Source organism: Leuresthes tenuis, unplaced genomic scaffold (assembly GCF_036924035.1).
Source record: "Leuresthes tenuis unplaced genomic scaffold, fLeuTen1.0.hap1 SCAF_14, whole genome shotgun sequence".
Lineage (NCBI taxonomy): Eukaryota > Metazoa > Chordata > Actinopteri > Atheriniformes > Atherinopsidae > Leuresthes > Leuresthes tenuis.
Genome location: NW_027325368.1, coordinates 22684815 through 22709653, shown reverse-complemented (window position 1 = coordinate 22709653; position 24839 = coordinate 22684815). Strand labels below are relative to the sequence as shown.

At 44.2% G+C, this 24839-nt stretch overlaps 1 protein-coding gene across 3 annotated transcripts in view; it reads left to right on the top strand.

Annotated features, from left to right (window-relative positions):
- Positions 1–428: 428 nt before the first annotated feature.
- Positions 429–24839, top strand: part of tnk2b (tyrosine kinase, non-receptor, 2b) — a 48605-nt gene continuing 24194 nt past the window's right edge. The window contains exons 1-3 of one of the 3 annotated variants that reach the window (XM_072364398.1): positions 429–673; positions 6577–6777; positions 18381–18597. In XM_072364398.1, the coding sequence (XP_072220499.1) occupies positions 18517–18597 (81 nt within the window). In that variant the 5' untranslated portion in view covers positions 429–673; positions 6577–6777; positions 18381–18516. Of the gene's footprint in view, positions 674–6576; positions 6778–17126; positions 18264–18380; positions 18598–24839 lie in introns of those variants that run through there. The other 2 variants (XM_072364399.1, XM_072364400.1) reach the window with 2 other exon arrangements.

Here is a 24839-nt window from a genome sequence, read left to right as displayed (position 1 = left end):
ATTATATAGATCAAAGGATATTTGAAAAAAAAATGTTGAAGCACACACACAACATATCACGGGGGCATTTAACTCCCAATACTCACCACACCATGACATACAAATTTTTCTTAAAAACAACATCCTAACTCTATTTTAAAGTTTAAACATTTGTATACACTACTTCAGTGTGTAGAAAGAACAACTCAGGCAGAGTGCTTTTGTTTCTTCTTACTTCTGTCCTTCCTAATTGCTTACTGGAAAAATAGTCCATCATTCAAAGCATCTGGAATTGTAACCTTATTGTTAGTAAAAAAAAAACAGTATAAGCCGAATTCAACAATCGTGTAAACAAATGCTCACACAACAGCCCACGTGGTTTCACTTACAGGAGTGACCTATCCTCTTCCCAGTCAACACAGACGATCTTTGTATTGTACAAAGACGGCAAAGAACGGACGCCAGCAGCAGCCTAAGCACTCAAACTCCGACTGTTTTCGGACAGAGTTGTTGAGCAAGTGAACCATAACACGGTGCAAACTTTACTCTGCTATTTTTTTTTCCAAGTCTTGGACAGCGGAACTTCAAACCTCGGAGATGTCAGGACTTGTTAACTCGTAACCGGTTTGTTGTAACGAAAATAACACACCGGAACAGAAGGTGACAGCAAGTGACTGGGGGCTGAGATTGACAGGTAGGAGCGCTCATTGAAACGATGTGCGTTTAAGTCAGACAACGTAGTTTAACCTGACACGCATTTCCCACTCGAATATGCTAACTTTTCAGTTGAAAGCAAACGACAAAATGCCAGCTTTTTTTTAACCGTCTTGAGTTTGAACAGAAATGATAGCGCGTGTCGGAGGCGGCGTGGCGGGAAGGTGGCAGCAGGTGAGAGCCGCTGTCGCTGCCTCCGCTGCGGGACGCCGCTGCACTTCCACAACAGCTTCCCAAACACAACTTAACCCCAACTCGGTTTGAAGATGGTTACATGTGAAAGTGAAGTTCAGCTCAGGTGCGTCAGCGCGCCAGTGTACAGGGTGAACTGTAATTGCACAACTTGACTTAATTAATTAAACTTAAAGTGGCCTTTCCGACGGTTGACATGTTGCAGTAATAAATGCAACAAACGGTTAATTTCGTGGCGGCTAAAGTCCGGTTAGCTGCCTCACCCGCTAAGAGGCGAACCGTTGAAGTGAGGAGTCGGATTTAGGTGTGCAACCGGGGCTGCGAAAACTAAGATGCTGAAGCGGGTTCTTGTGAGTGTGACCAGTTTAACTCGTTGACACTGTCCACGCTGTGACTGAGATGAGGCTGTTGGGACGGATGAGGCGTGATTGACCAGCAGAAGAAGAGTCGGAGGGACAGTGTATCCGAACGCATCAATGCAGCTCCAGGGTGATCCGCCTCACGAGGAAACTCTTTAGGAACTTCATTCAGTAAATTAGATTCCTTTTAACCAGATTAGCCAACCTTTTCTGTTGCCCCCTCTCCTCCTCCTCCTCCTCTCTCCCTCCCACACACCTCCCTGCACCCCATCCGTCATTATCTCTGCTCCCCACGCACTCCCGTCTCATTACACCTGCCAGCTCGCCTTCACAGCTGCAGTTATCTCCACATCTGCGAGTGGCGTTTATAGTTTTATGCGTGGCATTACGTAACCCATCTGCACATAACTGTCTCTTTATTGGTACAATTGATTTTAATGGTCGCCAGTGTTTGGCAGTAAAATCGGGCTGACCCACTGTCATCTCACAGGACAGAGTCCAGGCCGGCAGGGTGTCGGTGAACGCTGCATTCCTCATTTGGGGTTTATTTGATTTAATGATCTGTGAGTCGTGCTTTATGTGATTAAAGCAGGGGGACAACCTTATATTTACTGTAAAGCCCCTGAGTCCACCCTTCCTGCTCCCACAGCAATGAAGAGGACAAGAAGCAGCCAGGTGCTGCTGATCAGATGTACTTGATCATTTCATCATCATCAGGTGACATCACCAATGACCGGAGAAGCAGCTGTTCCTGTCCATCAATCTGGGAACGGTTATGAGGCCATTTCCAAAGAATCTGGAGTCCATCATCCTGCAGTGAGGAAGACTATTCATAAGTGTAAAAAGTCCAAGACAGTTATAAGCCCAAACACCTCATTCCAACTGTATAGCACGGTGGTGGAGGGCTGATGATTTGGGCCTGTTTTGCAGCCACGGGACCCGGGCACCTCGCGGTCCTTCGCTGTTTTCACACACGGGCTGCGGCCCTAACATGAGATCATGGAGAGATGATCTGGAGCAGTGGCTCCAGTGAGAGCTCAAATGTCCTCCACAATTGCTCAGGAATTGCCATGGAGATTTTCCACCCAGCCTCCGGGTTAGTGAAACATCAGTGGTTCACTCCCCACACCTGTGGAAACGTACAGACACACACGGCCGCTCGCCAACACAATCAGGCGCCTCGTCTGTTATCTTCAACATGTTGCTCAGGAAAAAGCGCAGGGACTTCCGCAGTGTAATTCCTGCACCCCGTGCTGCCTCCTGTGCGTTCTGAACAGCCGCTGAGAGAGCGCATCTCCAGCAGAAAGCATCCGTCTGCGCCTTCGAATTGAGAGAGCGTGCACCGTTCTTTTTCTCACGATTGTGTGTTCTGTTTAATGCATGAAATCCTGAATCCCCTTTACATTTGTGAAGCATTATGTTGGGTTTCATGACAAGAACTGAACTTCCTTCAGCAACAACGGCTGCTCAGTGGAGCGGTGGTTTGAGCTCACAGTACGCAGGTGGTGTCAAACCTTCCTCTGTCTCTGATCACATTTCTTTGAAGCTGTGATATGGTTGAGGAGGCGTAGCTTCGGTGACCTCAGTCAGACTTCCCGGTGTGAAACTGCTTCCTCGTGGTGACACTCTGAGGCTGTTCTCACAAAGCTAAGCTGAAGTTCTGTCCTCACCGTTGAGGCTGTGCAGTTTTACAGCACCGTTAGGCAAGCTGCGTGACTTGGTCTGAAACGGAAGCCGAGGTTTATCTGTAGGGAATTCACCACTGCTTCGGAGAGTGAAAATAACATGATACAATCTGACTGGATGTAACAAGGGTCTGTCGTTAACTGCAGATTTAAGCAAATTCAGCTTTGGACAGCAGGTGATCTGAGCAGGATGAAACGATTCTTTAAAACTTTAAAATGAACGAGCATGCACTGCCTGTTTTTTTTTTTTTTTTTTTTTTTTCTAAATTAAAGACAATCTTTTGATCGTTGAAGCATGAAAACTGAAGGGGGGGAACATTAAATTCAAACCACTTTTGTAAAAAAGAAATGCTTCAAAGAGCAACTATTAGTTGCATTATTTGGTTTTGCAAGTTGTTCCTCCATTGAAGTAAAAAAATAAATAAATCCAGCTCTAATCGTATTACACACGGGATGTTCCTTTAATTACTAAACGAGTGGGATGATGCTGACAGTCATATGACATGCGTGTAATTAAACGCATGCACAGTCAGTCATGCTCTGCCGGCTGAGGGCTGACTGGTTTTATGGCTCTGCTCTGCGAGGGTTCAGCACAACCGAAGAACCGGTTGATTTTACAATGGAGCGGACTTTTCAGTCATCATTCAAACATCTGCTGGTTTCAGCCTCTTTAACGGGATGATTGATGGAATATCTGGCTTTTTTAGAGTTTGTCGGACCTTGAAATACTTTTTTTAAGGACAGAGAGAGACTAAGAAAGTTGAAATAGTCTGAAAATTGTATATTTATTTGGTGAGATTTGACACTTTCAGGCTGGCATAAGGTTGCTGTATAAAGTGTATTTTGTTGATATTCAGTCATGCCACGACTGTATAAAGTGCAAGCTAATCAGCCGCCACTCCCATACAAGCTTGTCTCTGTAATCTTGGATGAAAACAAACACTGTAACCAAGTGTAATGATTGTAATCCCTGAAAGAAAATGAAAGAGCCAGGCTCTTCTTCTTGACATGTTATTGCCACCCGGAGATGGAACTATTACAGGTGACTGAGAGACATTAGATGCGTTTAGAGGAAGCTGTCAGTCAGCTGGGCCTGATGCCCAGCGAGCAGTTAGCCGTGCAGGAAGAGCGCCAGATGAGCTCAGTGTTGTGCCACCTTCCTGGACGAGTAGAAAATATTTGAAAACACCCGATGACTCACTGCAGTTTAAGCTGCTTGTGGTCCAAGTCGGTGAGAGAGGATGTTATTTCACTCCACTCCCTCAGAAAGGGTTGCTCTCCTGCGTTGTATCACATGACCTCCTAGTGCAGCTCGCTGCCATGGTAACCCCAGCATCATTATTGTGTAATATAAGCTTGTTGTTGTTATACACTGTATTATGACATCATTCAATTCTCCAGAAGCTGTTTTAAGAGTGATGCAATTTCAAACTTTTTTTTTTTTTAATTTGTCCTCAGCTTTTGGTGAGATGTGCCATGTTGACTTCATCAGTGAGGGGGGGGGGGGGGGGGGGTAGCATCAAAGGCTTCTCTGTTGGCAGTGTAGTACATGAATCAGCAGTGGAAAACACAGGAGCGGCGTCACTGTTATCCAGCCCGACGCGTCCTGGTTCATTCAAAGCTAATTCACAACGACAAAAACCGTTTTATGCGCTGATGTTTTTTAGTACTGGAACACTCGCAGGCGACCCGGTCTGTGTTCTTTCTGCTGTTTATTTCTGTCAGAGTTTAAGTTCTTTCTTTAGAAGAAAAAAAAAACAAGTGAAATGAGAGAAACTCTAATCTTGGAGAAATGAAAGAGTTGGTGGTACTTCAGTCATCTGTATTTCAAGGTTTAAATATGATTTTGAAGCGTTGGAAAGGCTTTTTTTTTTTGATCACTTTGATCAGTGCTGTGAAGCTGTCACTCCAAGATGTTCTCCTGCAGGCGCCTGTCACCCATCCTATTCCAGGAGTTCCTGCACATTAGCTGCCAAATAATATCGCCTGAAGACAGGAAGTGCTCAGACACTGTCGCTCGTTGGAGAGAGGAAAAAGATAGATAAATAAAAGTCAAGTTTTCTGAAAAAAATAATGATTTAATCTTTTCGTGCACAAGATTCCTGTTAAAAATGAAACGGTAAAACTCTTAAATTATAGATTTTTCAGAAGGTTCATGAAGACTCCTCATGAATCTGTTATCCATGCTTTCCCACAGATTTGTCTCATGTGAGCTTGATATGCAAATGCTGCTGGTTTGTTTCAGTTTTCTTTAAAAGTTGAAGCACTTCAGAGGGAAATGGAGTTCTCAGCCATGCCAGCGTCTCTGTGAGGCCACTTAAATGCTTGCTTTGATTTTGTTTGTTTTTTTTTGTTTTTTTGCCAAAAATGTTGCAGGATGAAAAGTTTGCCTGTTCATATTTTGTGCACATACCATTTTACAACATACAAGAGCCACACATCTGCCGATTAGGGCCCGCTGTGACACTCTAACCTCAGTCGGGGTGCATTTGTAGTGTTTTAAGTGGCCTCTGTGCTTGACTGTGTGTGTGTGTGGAGTTTATTTTTGGTCTTTCTCACACACTCTCGGGTCTGGGTGGTGTTTGTGTGTCCTCGTGTGCCAGGGCGGGGGCGGGGGCTGGGGCCACAAACTGCCTGTTGTGTAATAAAAATATCAAATCCGCTGAAATCCGGTGATGTGTGTCTGTCTGTCACGTGTCAGAGGTTTTTATCAATAAACAAAGGAAAAAGAGGGGGCTTGTGCAAATCGTGCGTGTCAATAACTAATCGACAACCCAGCGGCTCTTAAAAGCTGCCAGGCTGTTGGGTGTGTGTGTGTGTGTGTGTGTGTGTGTACAATTCACGTCAGTGAATGTGGTTGATGTGCGTTACTGTGCCGCTGCAGAGCTCCCAGTTCCATACGTGGTCCGTTTTCTCCCAAACAAAGGATCCGTTTGTGGAGCGCTCCCAGGGGGAAAGAATAGCTCGGTGTTTCTCCTTGTTGTGGGCTTCTCCTCTGACACTGAGTTCTGGTGGACACTGGTGGGCGGGCTGTGTGAAATGGATTATATTCATTCATATTGCCTTCTCCTGCAGAGGGCCCCTCAGGCATTCCTACCCAAGCCCCCAGACCTGGCTTGGAATAATGTCAAGTCGATTCCCATCCAGGGCTGGAAGCTGCTTCCGGCAGAACTCCAGCAGTGGTTTTACTCAGCAGATCAGAGTGTGATGTGCTTTTTGAATTGTGGGTTCAGGGTTTATATCAAATGTCTAATACTTGTCCAAAGTGATTGTATTGTAGATTAAATGAATATCAAATTCATTGTTTTGTCAGTGGATGCATAATTTTGCAAAGAGCTTCTGTTTCAGTGCTGTAAATGTAGGATTCTGTTTGCCTTGAAATAAGAAATTCACACCACTTTCTAAAGCAAGGGGCTGAATTTGTACATTTAAAAAATGTCCGCCTGCAGACAGAAGGCCCTGTAACCTGGTGCAGTTATGGAGAAAATGTCAGAGTTATTTATGAGAAAAAACAGAACTGAATCTGCTGATCCGGCCAGAAACCAGATTAATTACAGTTTTCTCATCTCTAGTGTTCGCTCACTTTGGATGGGGCAGACGGGGCTGTCTGTCCGCCTGTCTCATGTATTCATTCCTGCATTTTTCAGGCAGTCCCAGCAGCCGACACCTGGATTCGTGTTCATCGATGGACGGAGATGAAATCATGTGAGCGTGTGCTAACCTTGCAGTGCCATGAACTTGTAGGTCGGCTCACTTCGGTGGACTGGGGGCCTCGACTGCATGCGGCTGAGCTTCTGTCATCAGCCCGACAGGAGCACCTTTAGCTTTCTGTGGCTCACGCGTTGCAGGTATGAAGTTCAGGTGTGCACACACACACACACACACACAGTCTGGTCATACATTGAGTGTATCGGACAGCACATATTTTGTCCGGTGTGGCTGGGTGTGACTGAGTGCTATGCGTGTTTTCCTCATTGTGGACACTGATTAAACACAAGCGCAGGTTTGTGTATGTTTGCGGTCCCGTCTGCGTGTGTGTTAGCAATGCAGACATGAGATCATAGTGAACAGTCACTGTGTTTTTCTCAGAGAAAGGAAGAAAATGCGGAGGATGATGTCATCTGTTAGTTTTTCTCGTGGGTGTGTGAGAATTACACAAAGAAAAGAAAATGTGTTAAAACCCGCCGAGTGTGTTTTTACACATCCACAAGGTGGATGTGGTCGGCCGCTTCCTGTTTTATTAGGCTTGGATTTGTGTGTCTGAAAGGGATTTTGTGGGGTCCCAGATTTGTTTGTCTTCTATTTTTGGGACACTGAATAACAATTCACGAGTGACGAGGGAGAGCAGGAGGGAGAGGGTGACGCCGGTGGCTTTAACAGAAACTCCTTGTTTGTCAGGGCCGAGCACCGGATGCTGGCCAGCCACACACTCCCAAACAGGTGTCTGCAGGCGTCGGAACAAACAGAAACCCAAGTCAAGAGTGTGTTTGGCAGCTCGAGTGGAGTAGGGTTAAAGTGAGGGGAACAGACTGATTTAGCTGTATTTCTTGACTCAAAGTGAGCACGTTCACATGACACAAGAGGAAAAAATCTTGATCCCTGATTGTCAGGAAGTCAGTTCTGACCTTCTGTTATCACATATCGAGTTAAGACAAAGAGCTCAGGTCCAGCCAAGAGCTTCGGGATTTATACAAACCCCATTTTCCAGAAAAGTTTCAAATTTTGCATTTACATTTTATAAAATACTTTATTTATCCCAAAGCAAAATTACAGAGTTGCAGTTAATTTTTTTTAGCAATGACTTTGAGCTTTCAAATGATTAATTGGCTCGGAATCGGATAAAAGTTAAGCAGTGTTGAGAAAGATCAGGATAATTACAGGCAGTTGTTTGGTAAAAGCTGTCTGAAGGTTTGGCATTCAGATGTTATAAGATCATAAAAACTGATGCAAGAGAAAAGGGAGAAAGAAAGCGAGTGGATGGAGGTGAAGCGGGGAAGGGCGGGGGGCTGGCGGGGGGCTCCCAGAATAGCAGCAGCGATCAGTGGCCGTGCTTTTTGTGGAGAGTGCCTCTGAATGCTTGGAGGGCCGTGGGGGCCCAGACTGACAGAGGAGAAGTTGGAGGAAAGGGAGCCTCTGGGAGTCAAAGTGTATATGTGGGTGTGAGAGAGCGTCGTGTTATTTTAACCATGAACTTGCATCCGGCTGTCCCCCCCCCCCGTCGCTCCGGTCAGCAGCCCCTCTACCTGCCCTCCTCCTTTCACCTCGTCTGTCAGCTTTTCTTCATAATCCGCTCTCGTTTTCTGATCCTCCACGCAGATAGACGGGTATTGCATTACTGCCCCCCGTGAGCTTTGGTGCACTGCCTCTCTGTGGGGTGTATTGTATGTTAGCCACGTTGTTAATGCATCGGGTTTCCTGATGGAGGGACCCTGTAATAGATCACCTTGTAGCGCTGGCATCTCACAGCCACAGGCAAGAGGACAAAAGCTCCTGTGAGCTCTGCTTTACATCTGAAAGTTCAGCCTGAGACCTAAGCAGCGCCATTACAGACACGCACCATCTTCCTCACATACCTGCTCGTGCTCTCATATTTCAGCTTTACACCTCAGACAGGATACGGATGAGAGAAAAATCCCGACTAACGCAGGGCTTCTGTTGCACGTCGCATCTCATTTCACAATGCATGTTTCCGTCTTCATCTCTGCCTCGGGAGTCTTCCAGAAATAGGTGAAATCCCACCTGAGCGCTGAAGATTTGGTGATGATAATCTTAAAATTGATTGTACCTTTTTGAAGCATTTTCTACAAACTGCTTTACATGACAGCCGGTGGAAAATATGATCAAATCAAGTATGAGAAGTTCAAACAAGTACAGTACAGCATTAAATATGCAGCTGTGAGAGCTTTGTGTCAAAAGTACGCTGAGAAAAGATTAAAAAGAGGTCAGCGGACAGCTGACCTGATCTCCTCTGGCAGCTCGTTCCACAGGCTGTGACTGCTGAATGCTCTGATCTTCAGCTGCGTCTCAGAAACGCATCGAAGTCCTCCACAAGAGGATTCATCTACGCAGGGGAGGCGAATAAGCAGGCTTGAGGCCTTTTATGAATGAGATAGTGACATAGAAATAAACAGAGGGTGTCAGAGGGTGAGGCGTGTTATCTGTTGTTGCTCTGCTCCATCACACTCGCAGAGGGGACCGGAAGAGCAGCTTACATATTAACCTCACTTGCACAGCACTGTAGAGAGTGATGATGCAATTCTGTTGGCAGGTCCTTGAATGAGCCCACATCACCGCCCACACACTCTCTCACACACACACACACACACACAGCCCTACCTCTTCCTGAACCTAAAGAAAAGCCACTTGTTCTCGGCAGCTACACTGAACATGGAGAGAGAACATCCTAAAATGTTCCGACTTCTAAGGTTTTCGAAAAGTAAAAGTCTTACAACTGGTACAGTATTAGTAACGCTTCAGTCTGAACGAAATGTGACCTGTATATAAATATTTTCTGAAAAATAGAAGCGATTACAGCTCGAGAAGCCGCAGACAGGCTTTATAGAGAATTATTAACATCTCTGTTTTATCATTTCATTTGTTTACGCTCGACTGAGTTTGAAATACAGTGAAATTGTTGACAGTTTCTGTCCATTTTATTATATATATCTATATAAATGTCTTATTTTCAGCTCATTTTGTCTTTAAAGGGACAAATTCCAGATGTAAACAAGGGAAAGTGATTGGACGTGTACACCTGCATACAAAATGCTTTAAATGCTACTTTTCCTTCTCGCTGCCTTACACTGCCCCCGTGTGGTCAGATGAAGTAGTACCTCGGTAGAACCAACAGCTCAGTTTTAGTTCACAGTATTTGTATGAAGTTTGTGTGTTTATCTGGGTCAGTTTCCCTGCAGCATATGGGAACTTAGGGAGCTGATATTAACGAGGCAAGCTTCCAAAATGTTTTGTCTTTAACCAACCCTTGTTTCTTTATATTTTGATTCCAAGCAGTCAGACTTTCTTGTAATCTTTCTGAAGTTGGATTTAGCAATAGGTCTCCAGACTTTCTGAGGGGCTTTCTCAATTTTTCTTTGGACATCGGCTGCTTTTTCACTCATTTTCAGTCCAGTCCTTCTACCTGACCATTTAAAAAAAAATAACAAATTATTTTTATGAATAATTTGTCTGACATAAAATAGTACTTTTTGTACCAACAAAGTGTTTTCCAACGAGCTATTAGCTGAAAACTCAGCATGGCGTGCAGTGTGTCTGAGGAAACTGAACAAGTGGAGGACAAAAGACGAAGGGTCAGGCCAAAACGATCTACAGCAGATGAACAGTATCTGAAAGTGATGTCCTTAAGAAAGATGGGAAAAAAATCCAGCAAAGACCCGAGAGATGCATCTGGAACTTACTACTGCTCACTGAAGCCTCATCAGAAATGGTCTCCATGGAAGGATGGCTGTCAAGAAGCCATTCTTAAGGAAGGGAAACGGGGAGAAAGGCTGAGCTATGCTGAATGACACAAGAAGTGGACTGAAAATCAGTGGCAGCAGGTCTTATGGAGGGATGAATCCTCCCCAGAGGCCTGACCTCAACATTATTGAAGCAGTAGTCATGTTTCCATCCAAAAGTGATTCAAATCATTGGGAAATGCGCATTAAAAGAAATTCGAATCATGTGTGTTTCCATCAAAAGTACTTTGGTGAAAACTACTAACTCGCACAAGTTTTCTAACTCTGAAATGTCATTTATTTCTCAATGCAGTCCATGGTTTATCAACCCCCGGCTACACATTTCCACGCAGAGCTCTGGATATGTGCTGGCATTTCTCTCCTGTTTACTGTCAAGGACAGCGGTTATTTGTTTCTCCTTAATTAAAGTTAAAAACGCCACAACTTCTTCCTCCGTCCACACAAACCTTCCGCTGTCCGCCATGTTTGTTGTCTTGTTAGTGACACAGTTGGGGTGAAAGTGCGCTACGTCAGACTTGATGCGAATCCCTTTGGAATCAACCAAAACCCAGCGCGAGCGAGCGTATTTTCATTTGTGCCAATCAGAGGATTTTAATTTGAATTATGGCGTTTCCGTCATAATTTTCCAATGCGATACTTCTCGATGCTCATCTGAAAAGGGCTAATGCTAACAGAACAAAAGGCAGCCAACATCCAAAGAAGAGCTTTGGGATGTCCTTCAAGGAGCCTGGAGAACTATTCCTGAAGACTACTTAAAGAAATGACAGAAAGCTTGTCTAAGAGGGTTCAGTGTTCTGTGTTGAACAGTAAAGGTGCTCATACCAAATATTGACTTTAAAGCTCTGATTTTGCCTAATGTTCCCATTTATGTATGTTTCAGTAAATAACTGCACCCATTTTCTGTTTTGTTGCCAAAATATAAAGAAACCTTTTGGAACTTTTGACTTTTCCAGAGTCCTGTTGTTTCAGCCAGATCAAAAACATCATTTCACAGCTGCCACACTCAACGCTTTGTTAGTTTTTCTTTACCAGCTTGGAGGTAGCGGCAGCGGGAGAGCTGTTGGCCGGGGTTGAAGCTTCCCTGCCAGCAGCAGTGCTTCTTGCTTGTTCTCCTCTGTTGGCAGATTCAGGTTGAGCATCTTAAAGAGTTATTTTGGCTCGACTTTCTGGCAGCTGGGATCGGCGTCCATCTAGTTGCATTTTCAGACAGATCGACTCTTCTTTGGGAAGTTTTTATTTATTTTGGCCACACATATAAAGCATCTGAAAAATGTTTTATTATATACTGAACTTCATATTACAGACGGATAATATTGATAGATTTTTGCATTATTGCCCACCTACAAATCATGCGTAGCATAAACTTTAAGCCATATTTGGGAAGTGGCTTGATTCCCGGACAGCTGGGTTGGCATGTGAGCAGAGGGTGTGAACGAGTTAGTATGTTCTGAGTCACTTCAATGTCACCACACACACACACACACACACACACACCAAAGCTCCTGGCATGATGTGTGTCCGTGCATCAGATGGCACTGAAACACAGAGCGCTTTAGCTCCTGATGATTTGCATACCTCATCACCTGCGACCTTGTCAAAATCACCCACGCAGATTAAGTGAGACACCACGACCCTCGTTCTACGCTCCTCTCCCTGTAATCCTGCCGCCTTCCACCCTGCACGGCGCAGTGTTACCCTGCAGGTTTCAGGTCACCCTCTTAAATCCCACCTGTTTAGCCTGGAGGGACCGGAGAGGCCAACGCCAAACACAGTCACGTGCCGCTTCAACACTTCTTAGAAAGACAACATGAGACCAGGATTAGATAGCATAGAGGTCTATTGGTCGCATACACACACACACTCTGTCTTTGTGTCCTCACCTCTCTCTCTCTCACACACACACACACACACCTCTGTCCACAGTGGATTTGTGGAGCGTGCCCTCACCCCTCTGATTCAGCTTAAAGTGGAAATCTTTCTGCGAAAGGGTGATGAGGGAGGATTTGTGGAGGATAATATTTCTCCTGACAACTTGGTTTGAGATATTGTGAAGTAGGTGGAAGTCATTAAGAGCTTTGACTCTGTGCCTGATCCCAGCAGAGCTCGCGTGAACTTTGAAGAACGGATAGATCCACAAATAGATGGAAACTTTCCTTCGTGCTCACACCTTCACCTGCTTAGTCAGGATGAAGAAAATGAAATCTGATACTTGACTGATCCATCCCAGGGGATGGCTATAAAGTAGCCAAATAGTCCGGAATCACTTTTTTCCATTTAATTCCTTACACTATGAAATCAGATTTTCCTGAGAAAAAAGTGGTAAATGTGTAAAATTTGTAAAGCTGGACAGTTTGGTGCCTGACAAAAGATGAACCAAATATGTTAGAATGATTCTTATTATTTCAGATAATCGAATGTTTTCTTTTTGGTTGCTTCTCTTCTTTCTTGTTTTCAAATGATTGCTTAATTTATCTATATTTCGAGGGGGTGGATGTGACCAAAGTGAATCGATGACAATGGAGGAGATGAAAATGCATGTGACATAAAACGGAACGGCTGCTTACACTGAAAAATGTTTCAAACGCCATCAGCGGGTGGGAGACGATGTGGAAATGTTACATTTCAGTTAGATGTTCTAATACAGCTGAATGAAGATCGTGATTCTCTGAAATGATTGCAGTCACATGAATTATTGCGACAGGCCTTGTTGTAAAACCGTAAGTGTCGGTTGGCTGCTGTGAGTGATGAATAACCAGCAACATTGTTTAAAATGACGTGTGCTTAGGGTTCCAATCACACTAAAATGAGCCCAGACGCTCCGCTTATGCTCCAGTTCCAACTTTTGGCCTCTTTGTGTAAAACCAGTCAATATTAATCCTCCCAAATTCCTAAGAAAGCTGCTTATGCTCGTGCTAAAAGTCTGTGGATGACATGTTGCAGTACTCCGCTTTAAGAAAAATACAAAAATCGTGACTAACCTAACTGCCCGTAAAAAGGTACTATTCATAGAATTTTGGAGTAAATATCTGGAAATGACTGTCGGAGGCTCTCTGTAACCTCGCTCTGCGGTCTCTTCCACATCACACGTGTGCTTGATGATCTTCTCAAGGTTTTTAAGTGGTTGGATTTTGGTCGAGGAAAGAAGTTTATTTTTAACTGATGCACATGGACCAGCAGGCGGGTTTTAGTCCAGCAGAGAGCTGCGACGCCGTTTCTCCTCGGCCCACACCCAACCCACTTCTCCATCAGATTCCTCACTGGTTTATGACATTACAAGTGTGTCAACATTTTCCCAGGAGCGCTGACCTCAGCACAGCTGCAGCAGAGCCACTGGTCAATCTTAACGGCTTCTTTGTATCATGAACGAGTGAATCATGCATTGACGTGTCTGGCACTTTTCACACTCAGTGGTGCACAAATCAGCAAGATCGGACCAGAAGAGGGGGGTGGACGTAGCTGCTGTGACCTACAAGAATAATTATTTTTTTCTAACAATATGAAGGTTTCTGAGAATTGGTTTCAAAGACGAGTCATGTGGAGTCTGAGCAGGAACGGGTGTGTAACGCTTTTTAAATTTCACTGTAAGGACGTCTGAAACTTCGACTGAGGTGATGTTTCATTTTACCACAGCTGGATCAGAACAAACTACCTTTTTAAAATAATTTTTTTAACATGTTTTTAGCAGATTTTCAAGAAATGATGTTTCTGTGTCAGTGTGACAGATATTTCATATGCTATTAACCAACAGCAACTCATAGATATAATTTATCGGTTATTCCAAACACTGGAAACTGAAAGACACATTGACAACACTGGAAGTATATATGGAACAAACGCTCATGTGTTAGGTGTCAGTACCAGACACTCCCCCCCCCCCCCCAAAAATGGTAAAAATCAATTATTTAAATTACCGATAAGTACTGCAGCATTCCCAAAGCTCAAAACAACGATATAAACAGTAAAATGACATTTAAATCATCATGACTTTTACTTTTCTGTTTAGCCAGCTGTTCGTTTTCCTCTGGATTTTGGTCAAATTTGTTCTGAACCTCCACAAAACCCTGAAAATGAAACTTAAACCGTCGTTTCTGTATGTTTTACAGTATTTAGATTGAACAGTGAATTTCACACTCGGTCAAAGAAAATGATAAAAAACTGATTTCCCACTAGTTTTCGGTTTGTTACAACCTGATTATTCAGCCGTAACTGCGTAAATATTACACCGTCATAGCGAGAGGAAAAAACAATTAACTAATTGTTCAAATTACGGATGTTCTGGTAAATATAACTTCTGGGTTTAAAAAAACAGCAGCAAAATACGCACATTTCTAGTTTTCATGCAACGCTTGATAAGCCTTGGAGCAAAGTTAATATTTTGTTGTAGAAGTCAAAGGGTTTAAGCCCCATAAATATGAAATACTTTGTTTTGTCGTCAGAGGGTGAGAAATAAACCTTCTCTTCCAGTAAATTTTCTTTACGTGTGTGTGAGATACCACAGAGATAGCCTGATGATATTTCCACTGTATGAGCCCCGCATCAATAGTAGACCATGGGGATTGCTTCCTGCTCCTGTATAAAAGCTTAGTGCTGCCCCCAGAGCCTGTGGTCTGCCCACCAGCGCTCATAAAGAGACAGGAGGGGAACCCAGGAGTCACAGTGCTTTCAGAACTCGAAACTGTCTCTCTAAAGTAGGACTTTAGACACCGTGTGATTAGTTGGGCGGGGAACAATGTATCATTACACCCACAGCCTGTCTGCTGTGCTTCTCCTTGCGCTCCATCACAGGATAGAGAAGGCGTTTACATGTTTTAACAGGCTCAGCTCTAACCTCCCTTGACACTAGATGGTTGACAAATGGAGCTAGTAGGGTCAAAGGCTGAGGCCAAAGGATTTGGGTTTTCAAGGGATTTTCCAGGTCTCTGGAGCAGAGTTTAGTCTAGAATCTAGATTTTCCTCTACGAGAACGTCGGGGATCTCTCACCCGTTTTCTCCATACAGATCTATGGACAGATTTGGAGACTTTGATGTATTTTAATCTGCATTCATGTTTGTGTGTAAAGGTATGCGTGTTTAATGATATGGTTTAAAGACAGCATAAATATCTTATGCATCTCTAATTGTCTATTTTACACACTTTCAAATTCATTATGCGTTGAAAATATGCTGATTATTGGAAAACTGTCCAACCTTTGAGTTTTAGTTCTCTTTTCTTCTATCTTTCTCTGTTTCTTTCTGTTGCTTTTGTGTATCTTAAAACTTTGACGTGATAATGTAAGCCAGTATGTTACTGATAATTTAGCAAAACACCTTCACAAAGGTAATCCTTCAGTATCTCAGGTCTTTGTGTTCAAAACTGAATTATACGTCACTGTCCAAAGTTGAATATGCCTGGCATACATTTAGGAACTTTTTCAAAATTAGAACTGGGAAACTTGAATAAAAAAGACAGTTTGAGTAAATTTTACAATAAAACTCATTTGGCCCAACAATGATAGAAAATCTAAAGTGACTTGCATTTATCCACCAGTACTGAATCAGCATTACTGAGCACATAATTAATTATGGTTACCACTCAACTTGGCCAGTTTATTGGACCATCGTCCAATGTTGTCTTTCACTTACTTGAATAGTGTTTTGTCAGATGATGCTGAAGTTGTAAAATTAGGATTTTATTAGAGCAGAGCGACAGTCTGGAAATACTTAAAGGAACAGTGAGCTAACGCGTATCTTAATGGGCGGCTTTTTAGTCCCAATTTCTGACGGCTCTGAGACACGAAGCCTTAATTCGGTGATTTTATTATTTTCTATGAATATACAGAGAAAAACTGGGAACGGCAGCATAACCTGCTGAAAAGAAGCACTGATGAAACCGATTCTGCCCGACTGTCCCTCTGGATTCTAACAAAGTATACATGGAAACATGAATAGGCTGAAAAATGAGATTACAGACCAAATACCTAATCCTGGATCCATGTGACCAAAAAGATAAATGTCTGGGGTTTGGCTGTGTGCTGTTGTCCTCATTGATGTGTGTATCTGGGTTTTTACTTCTTAAGAAATACGTACATGTCCTCATGTAGGTGGGCATGTGTGTGCTTGGTGGTGCACTCTTTTTAGCTGTGGGAGGACCACAGAGCAGAGGCGAGCTGGACGAATGGCAGCAAAGCACGAGCCTTGTTCAGTGGACTGCAAAGAACAGGCCTCAGGACATCAGTGAGGCTGACGGACTCATGGAGGAAGGAAAAAAGAGATGAGGAGCAAGAGGCAGGACTAAGATAAGAGGAGAGGAAACGAACGAGGACGAGCGTTTTGAACAGAAAGGAAGAATATAGAACGATGTGGGCTGAGAGGAGATGAAGAACAGGCATTGTGTCGTTTATATCGGCTGAAGATTTGCTCAGTGGAGTGTAATGGTGCTAGTCACACCAAAACTTTGTCAAAGACCAGGAGGCAGTGAGACACGCACACACACACGCACACATTGTTCTTTTATACCATTTCCCTTCTCTCCAGATGTCCACTCAGCAAGGATCCAGATGGCCTGGATTCCCTCCCTGTAGTGAAGAGGTGTATTTTTTTTATGCACATAAACACACACAAACACACACAAAGCAGCATGGCCATGTTTTTCTCCCTCTGAGGGAAGATTAACTCTCCTCATTAGGACTCCCCCGCCTCTCGCTCTTGGGTCTCCCCCCTCCCTTCCCTGTCGGCCTGCCTCGCCGTCATTGGCTGCCTTCGTCAGGCCCGCAGCTGACTGGGTCGCTGTGACCACAGGACTCCTGAGCAGGGAGTAGGTGGGATTGGTTGATGTTGCCACGGTAATATAGTAGAGGAGGCAACCACTCATCAAACCATTGAGCTGTGGCTGAAATGAGGGGAGAAAAAAAAAAGTGGATGGGTGCAGAAAGCGGTTTAAAGGCTGAGGGAATGAAAGGAGGAGAGGAGGGCAAAACAATACCAGCAACAGCGAGGGATTAGGCATTGACCGAGCAATCAGGGAGCACATTTAGGACAAAGCTGTGTCAAAAAATCCCCTCCCCAGACTTTAGTCATCATCTTCAGAGCTCAGCTGCCAGTCCGACTGGATAGGAGCTCAAAATCTGCAGGAAAAGACAGAAACACACAAAGGAGGAATACTTTTTATTGTATACAAGGTGCAAAAATAAAAAGCATCTCCTGGAAGAGATGCTTCCTCTGCTCCTGTGATATTTGTCCCTGCCGATGCGTGAGAGGAGGTAAGCGGACCGGAGTGATGCCTGTGGTGTAGAATTCTAATCAGAGAGTGAGAGGAGCACCGCTGGATGTGAAGAGCATGCGTCAGCACGGAGGCAGAATGAACGGCAGAGATGAGCAGCGTAGAACCTGAGAGAGACTGAGGCTAGAGGTGGACGAGGCGATAGGCACACTCGGATTTTTCACTCGCTGTGCCACACCTCGGCTGCATCAGCCCAACGATCCTATCAGACAGCAGCAGCTCCGGGAGCCACTGAAGGAATTCCCTTGTGCAGGGGTCAGATTTGAAATAATCTTTCTTACTGCAGATGCTTCTCAAAGACTAAAGCTACAGATCTGTGAAAAGGGGGCACCGTGGACTCTTCTACATTCTCCTGGAGAGGAAAAACCGCCTGCTCACAACAATAAGAACTGAGACTATGTTCATTTTGCATCGAGCATTGTTGCGTGCAGCCTGCCACGGAAATTCATTTCTGGAGTCTGTTTCCGCAGTGAGAAGCACCGGAGCTCCTACAGACTGGTCAGCCAGTGAAGGAGGCCCCGACCAGTCTCTTGTTAATGAGGAACTCATTGAGGGGCTGTTTTCAACAAATGCTGACTCAACATAAATGAAGACAATGAAGGTGGTATGACTGGGTGCGATGAAGCATAAAACAACATAGTTAAATTATTAGACACAATGTGTCAAGCCATCTGAGATAATCCTGCACATACTGAACTGTACTTGTCTTTAACGACAGCATGGACCTTGAGGCAAGCTGACTGGCTGGCTGGCTGAGTGCGTGGGTTGCTTGCTGACTGGAGAGCAGTTGCTATTTGAGGTCTTTGAGGACACGTAGCCCTGGGCCAGTACCGGCCAGGTACTGCAGCCCCACGATGGGGGAGACGGCAGAGTACCAGAGACTGCAGGAGACGTCCGAGTCTGACTTCCAGCACCTGCCCGGTGATGATGAAGAGGTAGACCTTTTATACAGTACCAGTGTTCCCATTTAGGTTCACCGATTCTGGCCAAGAAATATTTAAGGGCGGTCAGGTTATCGCTGGTTGCAGCTGCAGTTTCACGAGGTCGATGCATTTATCAGTGCAGAGAAAAGAATTCGAAATGAGTCGTCATTGTCTTTGCAGATATGCATCCAGTGTAGAAACAGTGTTGGCAAAGTGAGGCCTTTGTGAACGTTTGCCTGCAGCTTTCAGTTCGTGTGTGCTGTGTCACATCTGGTTTGTTATTCTAATCTTTGGTTTTTATTGATCTGTTTTTTTTGCTGATGTGAATATTTGTAGCAGGACAGTGGGTTAGGAGTAGAGCCCTGTGCTGCACTGATTTTCTGAGTCCCACACCCGATGAAGAAAGGCACCAGAAAGTCTTCTGACATCCTAGCATAGTATTGGCATAAAGCCACAGTTAGAAATGATTAAATCACACATAATTTACAACATCGGTTTTACCTACTGTCAATAACGTCTACATGAGGAAAAAGAACATTTTAAAGCATGTAACACCCTCCAATGTAGAAAGTGGCAGGAATATACCTGTAAACCGTTCATCAACTGCAATTGAAAGAGAAGAAGAAAGCATGTAACACATAACTGAACAGGTGGAAACAACCCCCCAACTTTAGTTCCGCCCCTTTCTCTCGCTGACAGACTCCCCACCGCCTCGAGTAAAGTTCTAGCTTCAATTTTCCTCTTGGCTTCATTTATTTCCAACTCTGCGGTTAAAACTAGCGAAGTAGCTGCCATCACTGCGGAAGCTGCTTGTTCGGTTTTTTTTTCGGACTCCCCACCCTGCCGCAGCATTAAAACGCCTGCTGCTGCGACATTAGCGTCAGGTTCTGCGGGTCCCAACGCCGGCCTCCAGCTGGCAGCACCTGACCTTGTGGCTCGCAAGTCTATATCACAGCAGGTTGAACAATCGAACTGACTAACACCTGTGATTGTGTTTATTCCCCTTATGGGGCCCTTCTTATATTTGCTGAGAATTTGATCTTTCTGAGTGCTCAGTCATCATTGTCTTGTTTGTCACCAACACTCCATTCAGCCACACAGTCTTCCTCCCCCACGCCCCAAAGCCAGCCCCGTGTGCTGAGCTGTTGAATGCAGAACCATGAGGTGTTGCAGAATGAGCCTGGTGACAGGCAAAGTATGACATTTTATACCCTCCCACATCTTCCGCAAAGCCCCCGCGCCATTTCATAATCGCAGTGACATACCGGCTGGTCTTTTGGTTTGGATGAAGCAAGCTATTCTGTTACAGTCCACCACTCAAACCATCGAGCGATTGTGAAGCCTCTCTGATACGGTTTCTTTTTAGCTTTGCTGGTTTTCACGTTGGCCTGTAGCATGAATACATGAGGTTTTACAAAGCCCGGTTTGAGATTCGCTTAGAAACGGTGCCACCAGAAACAGTTCCCACTCTGAGGAGCACCCGGAGAGAGTTCTATCAAAGATTTCCTTTCTTTTTTATGCGTGAAAATACTTTTTCTTAAACTCCAAAATATCAAACAATGTGGTAATAAACCTAAATGGAGTTCTCATAGCCTCCACCTTTATGTGATGGAACTGTTTCTGATTTCACCTGGAACCCAAATTTTCTTGACTGCTCACACTTGCTACAGCACCCACTGCCCTGCGGTGTCCGGCAGCTTCGACAGCGTTCCTCCACAACCCGGCAGGAGCGAGCCACCAAAGAAAAAGAGATTGGACGGATCAATTTGTAGCTGTGAGTGTCCGTTCTAAAAGTGGTGAATGAAAGGATCTGTGGGCCACTTCAGCAGAGTTAGGCCGCGTACGCTGCAGCTGTCCTGGTAGCTGGGGGGCTGAATCAGCCTCCTTTTCCAGCTCCGGCTTGGCGCTGAATACAGTGGAGCGCCAGTCTTTACACACACAACATAGATTGTGTGAAAAAGAGAGAAAGTTACGATTCAGTGAGGCTCAAACAAAGAGGATAGCGAGTTGAAGTAAAATCAGAACAGAAGGGCTGGATGGAAAATGAAAAAAAAAGAAGTAGAAATGTTGAATTGGAGTCTTCCAGCTCATCTGCTCTTCTGTAGATGTAGGAATGAGTAAATGTTCTTGGTTTATGCCGGCTGATGGCGCACTGTGCTGGATTGTTGACATCGATCACAATGCTTTAACTGTCACTTTCCACTGCCACCCTCCTCACCCCTCTTAGCCAGCTTTAGGGGATCAAGGCAAGGATTGCTCTGGATGGCTGTATATTCAGGGTGGGGGTCTCTTCAGGAGCTTGTTTTGGTGTTAGGGCATTATGCATATCAGGCCGGGCTTCCAAAACAACCTTTGTTGCCAAAAGGCTGCAGCCTGTTAGTGTGCGGCGCCCTTTTCATTCCCACAGTGGGTTCCTCTCCATGTGAACGCCTTCCTCGCCGTCACTCCTCTCCTGACTCTGTGAGTGATGAGGTGCTGTGGACGGTGGAGGGATTTAAGGAGAATGGAGAAGCCGGGCTTTGGCAGATGGTTACTATCTGTGAGCTCTGGAATGACGCATCTCTGTCTGTGCATGCAGAGGCATCCTCTGTGTGTGTGTGTGTGATTATTTTGTTTGCACAGCTATAAGAGGGATTAATAATACTCGCTGTACTACTCATTTGCTCTGCACTGACAGTTTTTTGGGATCCAGCACCAAACCGCTTATTAATCTTTCTCGGCAAAAGGTTGTAGCTTGTATTAGAAATGCACTTGTGGCTTCTAAGATGGCTTAATTCCCCACATTACAGGTGAGTGTGAATCCCTCTGATGGGAGCTCATGTTTTTTAGCGTCTCCCTCTCTGAGCATCATGTTACAGAATCAGGCTCAATGCGTTTGTATGTGGGGAAGTATTTAGACCTCGAACGAATCTGATCAGCCATCAGTTAGTTGATGTCAACTCCGGCATCCTTTCTTGTAGCAGTTGTACAGCAAGTGAGTCATACTGCTTTGTGATCGAGCATGAGAGAAAGTGAAAGAGAGGGAGGGAGGAAGGCTCGATGGAGGCAGCTGGACGGGCCTGTGGCGGCTGCTTCGCTGTGAATGCTGGAGGTAGTAAATCAGGCACAGGACAGGCTTCATGACTGCTTGACCCTTGGCCTCTTGTACTCTTGTATCTTGGTTTGAATATCCCATGTAGCTTTGATCATAAATAAAAGATTTGGCTTCTGAACTCTTTATTTCAGCTCGCTAGCAAAGCAGAGACTTCTCATACGAGATCAACCCATAGAACTGCAAAACTTGAATTAATAGGGACTACATCAGGTTGAAATAAAGTGAAACATATCCCTGATGATGATCACCAAGGACAGAAGGCCACCGGTTAACTCACTACTAAATAAGGTCAGGATGACAAAAGAAACGGTCTTTAATAGTTTCCTGACAGCTATGATCAAAAACTACTGACAAAAGATAATAATTAGAAGGAAAAAAAAAAGGATATTGATGAAATATTTTTGGGGACGACACAAACACTGTGATTGTCATTCCAGCTAAACTGGCTCTTATTTAGACAGAATAAAAGATTTATCAGCGCTAATAGATGAAAGCACAGTGATCTGCTGCCACCTAGTGACGCTCCATCAGCACTGCATGCTGATTTACTGACTGACCTACTGTAATCGTATTGCTCTAATCTCCTCATTCAGGAGGCAGCTGACAGGCAATGTGACACATTCTTTCCACTCATTTAAATCTACCAATCATCAGTTGAACTCTGATATTTAATTTTCAACTCGCACCGTGCAGCAAACGCACTCGGCGTCTTGTTTCACTTCACAGCCTCCCCGCACTCACATTTGCTCCTTTTCATCTTGCTTCTGTCCCTGACCGTGATGTGTTTAAAGTCATTTAAAATAGTCACATTGTCCAGCTTCATTGCTGTCGGCTCCAGACGAGCCCTGGCTTTAGTAAACTGTACACAGACCGACCCTCACACAAGCACAGAATTCTTCAGCTTCTCTGCGGGATATATATATATTTTTTTGGCCCTGATTGGGTTTCACTGCAGATTCCAACTTTAAATTCACCCCTGCTTTAGGTAAATAATCACTTGCAAGCTTTTTTTTTTCTCCTGCTGCTGATTTTGAAGGAATGTGGCCTATTCTTTTCCATCTGTTTCACAGCCCTGTGAGTTACATAACTCTTCCAAAGCAAACTTATCTACGGAATTTTCATAGCAACAGACTCAACCACTTTATCTCAAAGCCCACCAGCCAAAAATGTATTTAATTAAATTCCATCTCATGAACTTTACCAGCCCTTCTTCCTCATTCAGACACCTTTAAAGCCTATTTAGTAGGCTTCAAAACCTTCAAGCAGAGTTCTTTCAACTACAATCCCGCCATGCAGATGCAAACCACCTTTACTGCCTATCACTCCACATCCTTTTTGTCTCCACGCAGCCAACAGGACACTGTCACGTATCTCTGTGAGAATATATGTGCACACATACTGGCAGGTGGCCAATCTAAAGAAACTTTAGCATAAATTTTCAGTCAGAACTCAGATGTATCATAAGCCTTTCCTCATCTCGTCTTCTGTTTACTGCTCAGCCAAACAGGAACGATCAAAACAGTCATCAAGTGAATGAAATTAGGTTTCCAAATCGCAGGAAAATGAGTCATTCTGTGTTTTCAGACGCTGCAGGTGTGTCTGCACATCACCCTCATTAACGGGCTCAGATCAGCTTCAACACACTGCAGATATTTAGTATCTCACTCACCTTCCAGCTGTGGGGAAGTTATCGTCTTACTTTCTCTTCGATAAAAGTTTGGGAAAGTACCAGGTGAATAAGGAAGCTGGGCGTTTGAAGTGATGCTGAACTCTGTGTCTGCAGCTCTGCACAAAATGAATCCACCCTGTTCTAGCTGAAGCTTTGGCTCTGATCGGGCCATTAGTAAATAGCACAGTTCTTCATTGATGTTGATGTTCTAAAGTTGGTTTAGAGGAAGCGATTAACAAAGTTTGTGAGTACAATTAGTCCCATTTCTGAACCTCATGAGAAGAATCAGGGCTGCTGGATCTTAGGTTTGCTCCAACTTCATCTTCATGGAGGTGGAGAGAGATTTCATTGATTACCTTGTGCTGTTTCTGTCAAGGCTGAGAAAGCCTTGTTTAAAGAAACAAATGGGTTTTCGTGTTCCTTTGAAGGGGCTCAGAAAGATGAATTCCACACACATAGGTTCACTTTTGTTTGAATTAACTTGCACTCACCTCCCCACTGTCGGAGGCAAACGTTGTTCATAAAAGAATGAAAGATTGCAGAATGAAAGGATGAAAGTCTATTTAGTGTCACTTGTTGAGATTTGAACATTCAATGTGTTTTTGAAGTATTCACAGGGTAAGTTAAAGGGGATAACACAAGTAGAGGAATTCTCACCAGCAGTCAGATTACATGGAAGCGTTCAAAGTTCATTATGAACATTCATCAAACACAATGAAAAAACAGTTTTAGATAAGATTTTCAGAAGGTTGAGCCATGGTTGGCTTTCGCTTGCGTGACACAATCCACCTGCATAATGGAACTGATTTAAACACCTATGACTCGTTTCCATACAAATCTCTGAATCTGCTTTACTTAGACTTAACTGTTTTAACCAACAAAGGCTCGTGCTGATTTACAAATTGATATTGGAATAAGATGAAGTAATTCAGAATTGATAAAATGTGACCTCTGTGTACTTATGGTCTTAACAATTCTCGTGACTTATCATTTGTAATACTTTAATGCTTATAAACTTAAGCATCTGGGTCTCTTTGCTCCATAAAGACGTGCTCCAACTATTTGTTGTAAATACAGGGCAGACACAAGGTAGTAAACAAAGAAGCAGCACCACCTGCCCCCCGACAACATCTGTTGTTCCGTCTTTGATTAAAGTCAGACACTTCATGACAGCAGCTGCCATCTTGCTGTTCCCACTTTCCTTTAAACACAAACTTCCCAATTAAAAGCCGAGGGGAGGGATAGTGAATGAAAGAGAGAGAGAGGGGGAGACATGGGAGAAGGAAGGGAGAAAAGAGAACAAGTTAAGTCTAGACTGATGGTTTGCTTGCAAAAAAACCCAAAACACAACACACTGAGATACTTTTACTGGGGAGAGAAAAGCTCAGCAGTCTCTGCCTACAAAGTGAGTGGCTGAAAAGCAGCTGGCAAGAGTTTGTTTACAGTCGGCAGAGCGGCGGAAGGGAGATAACATTTTTGGGGGCTTATAGG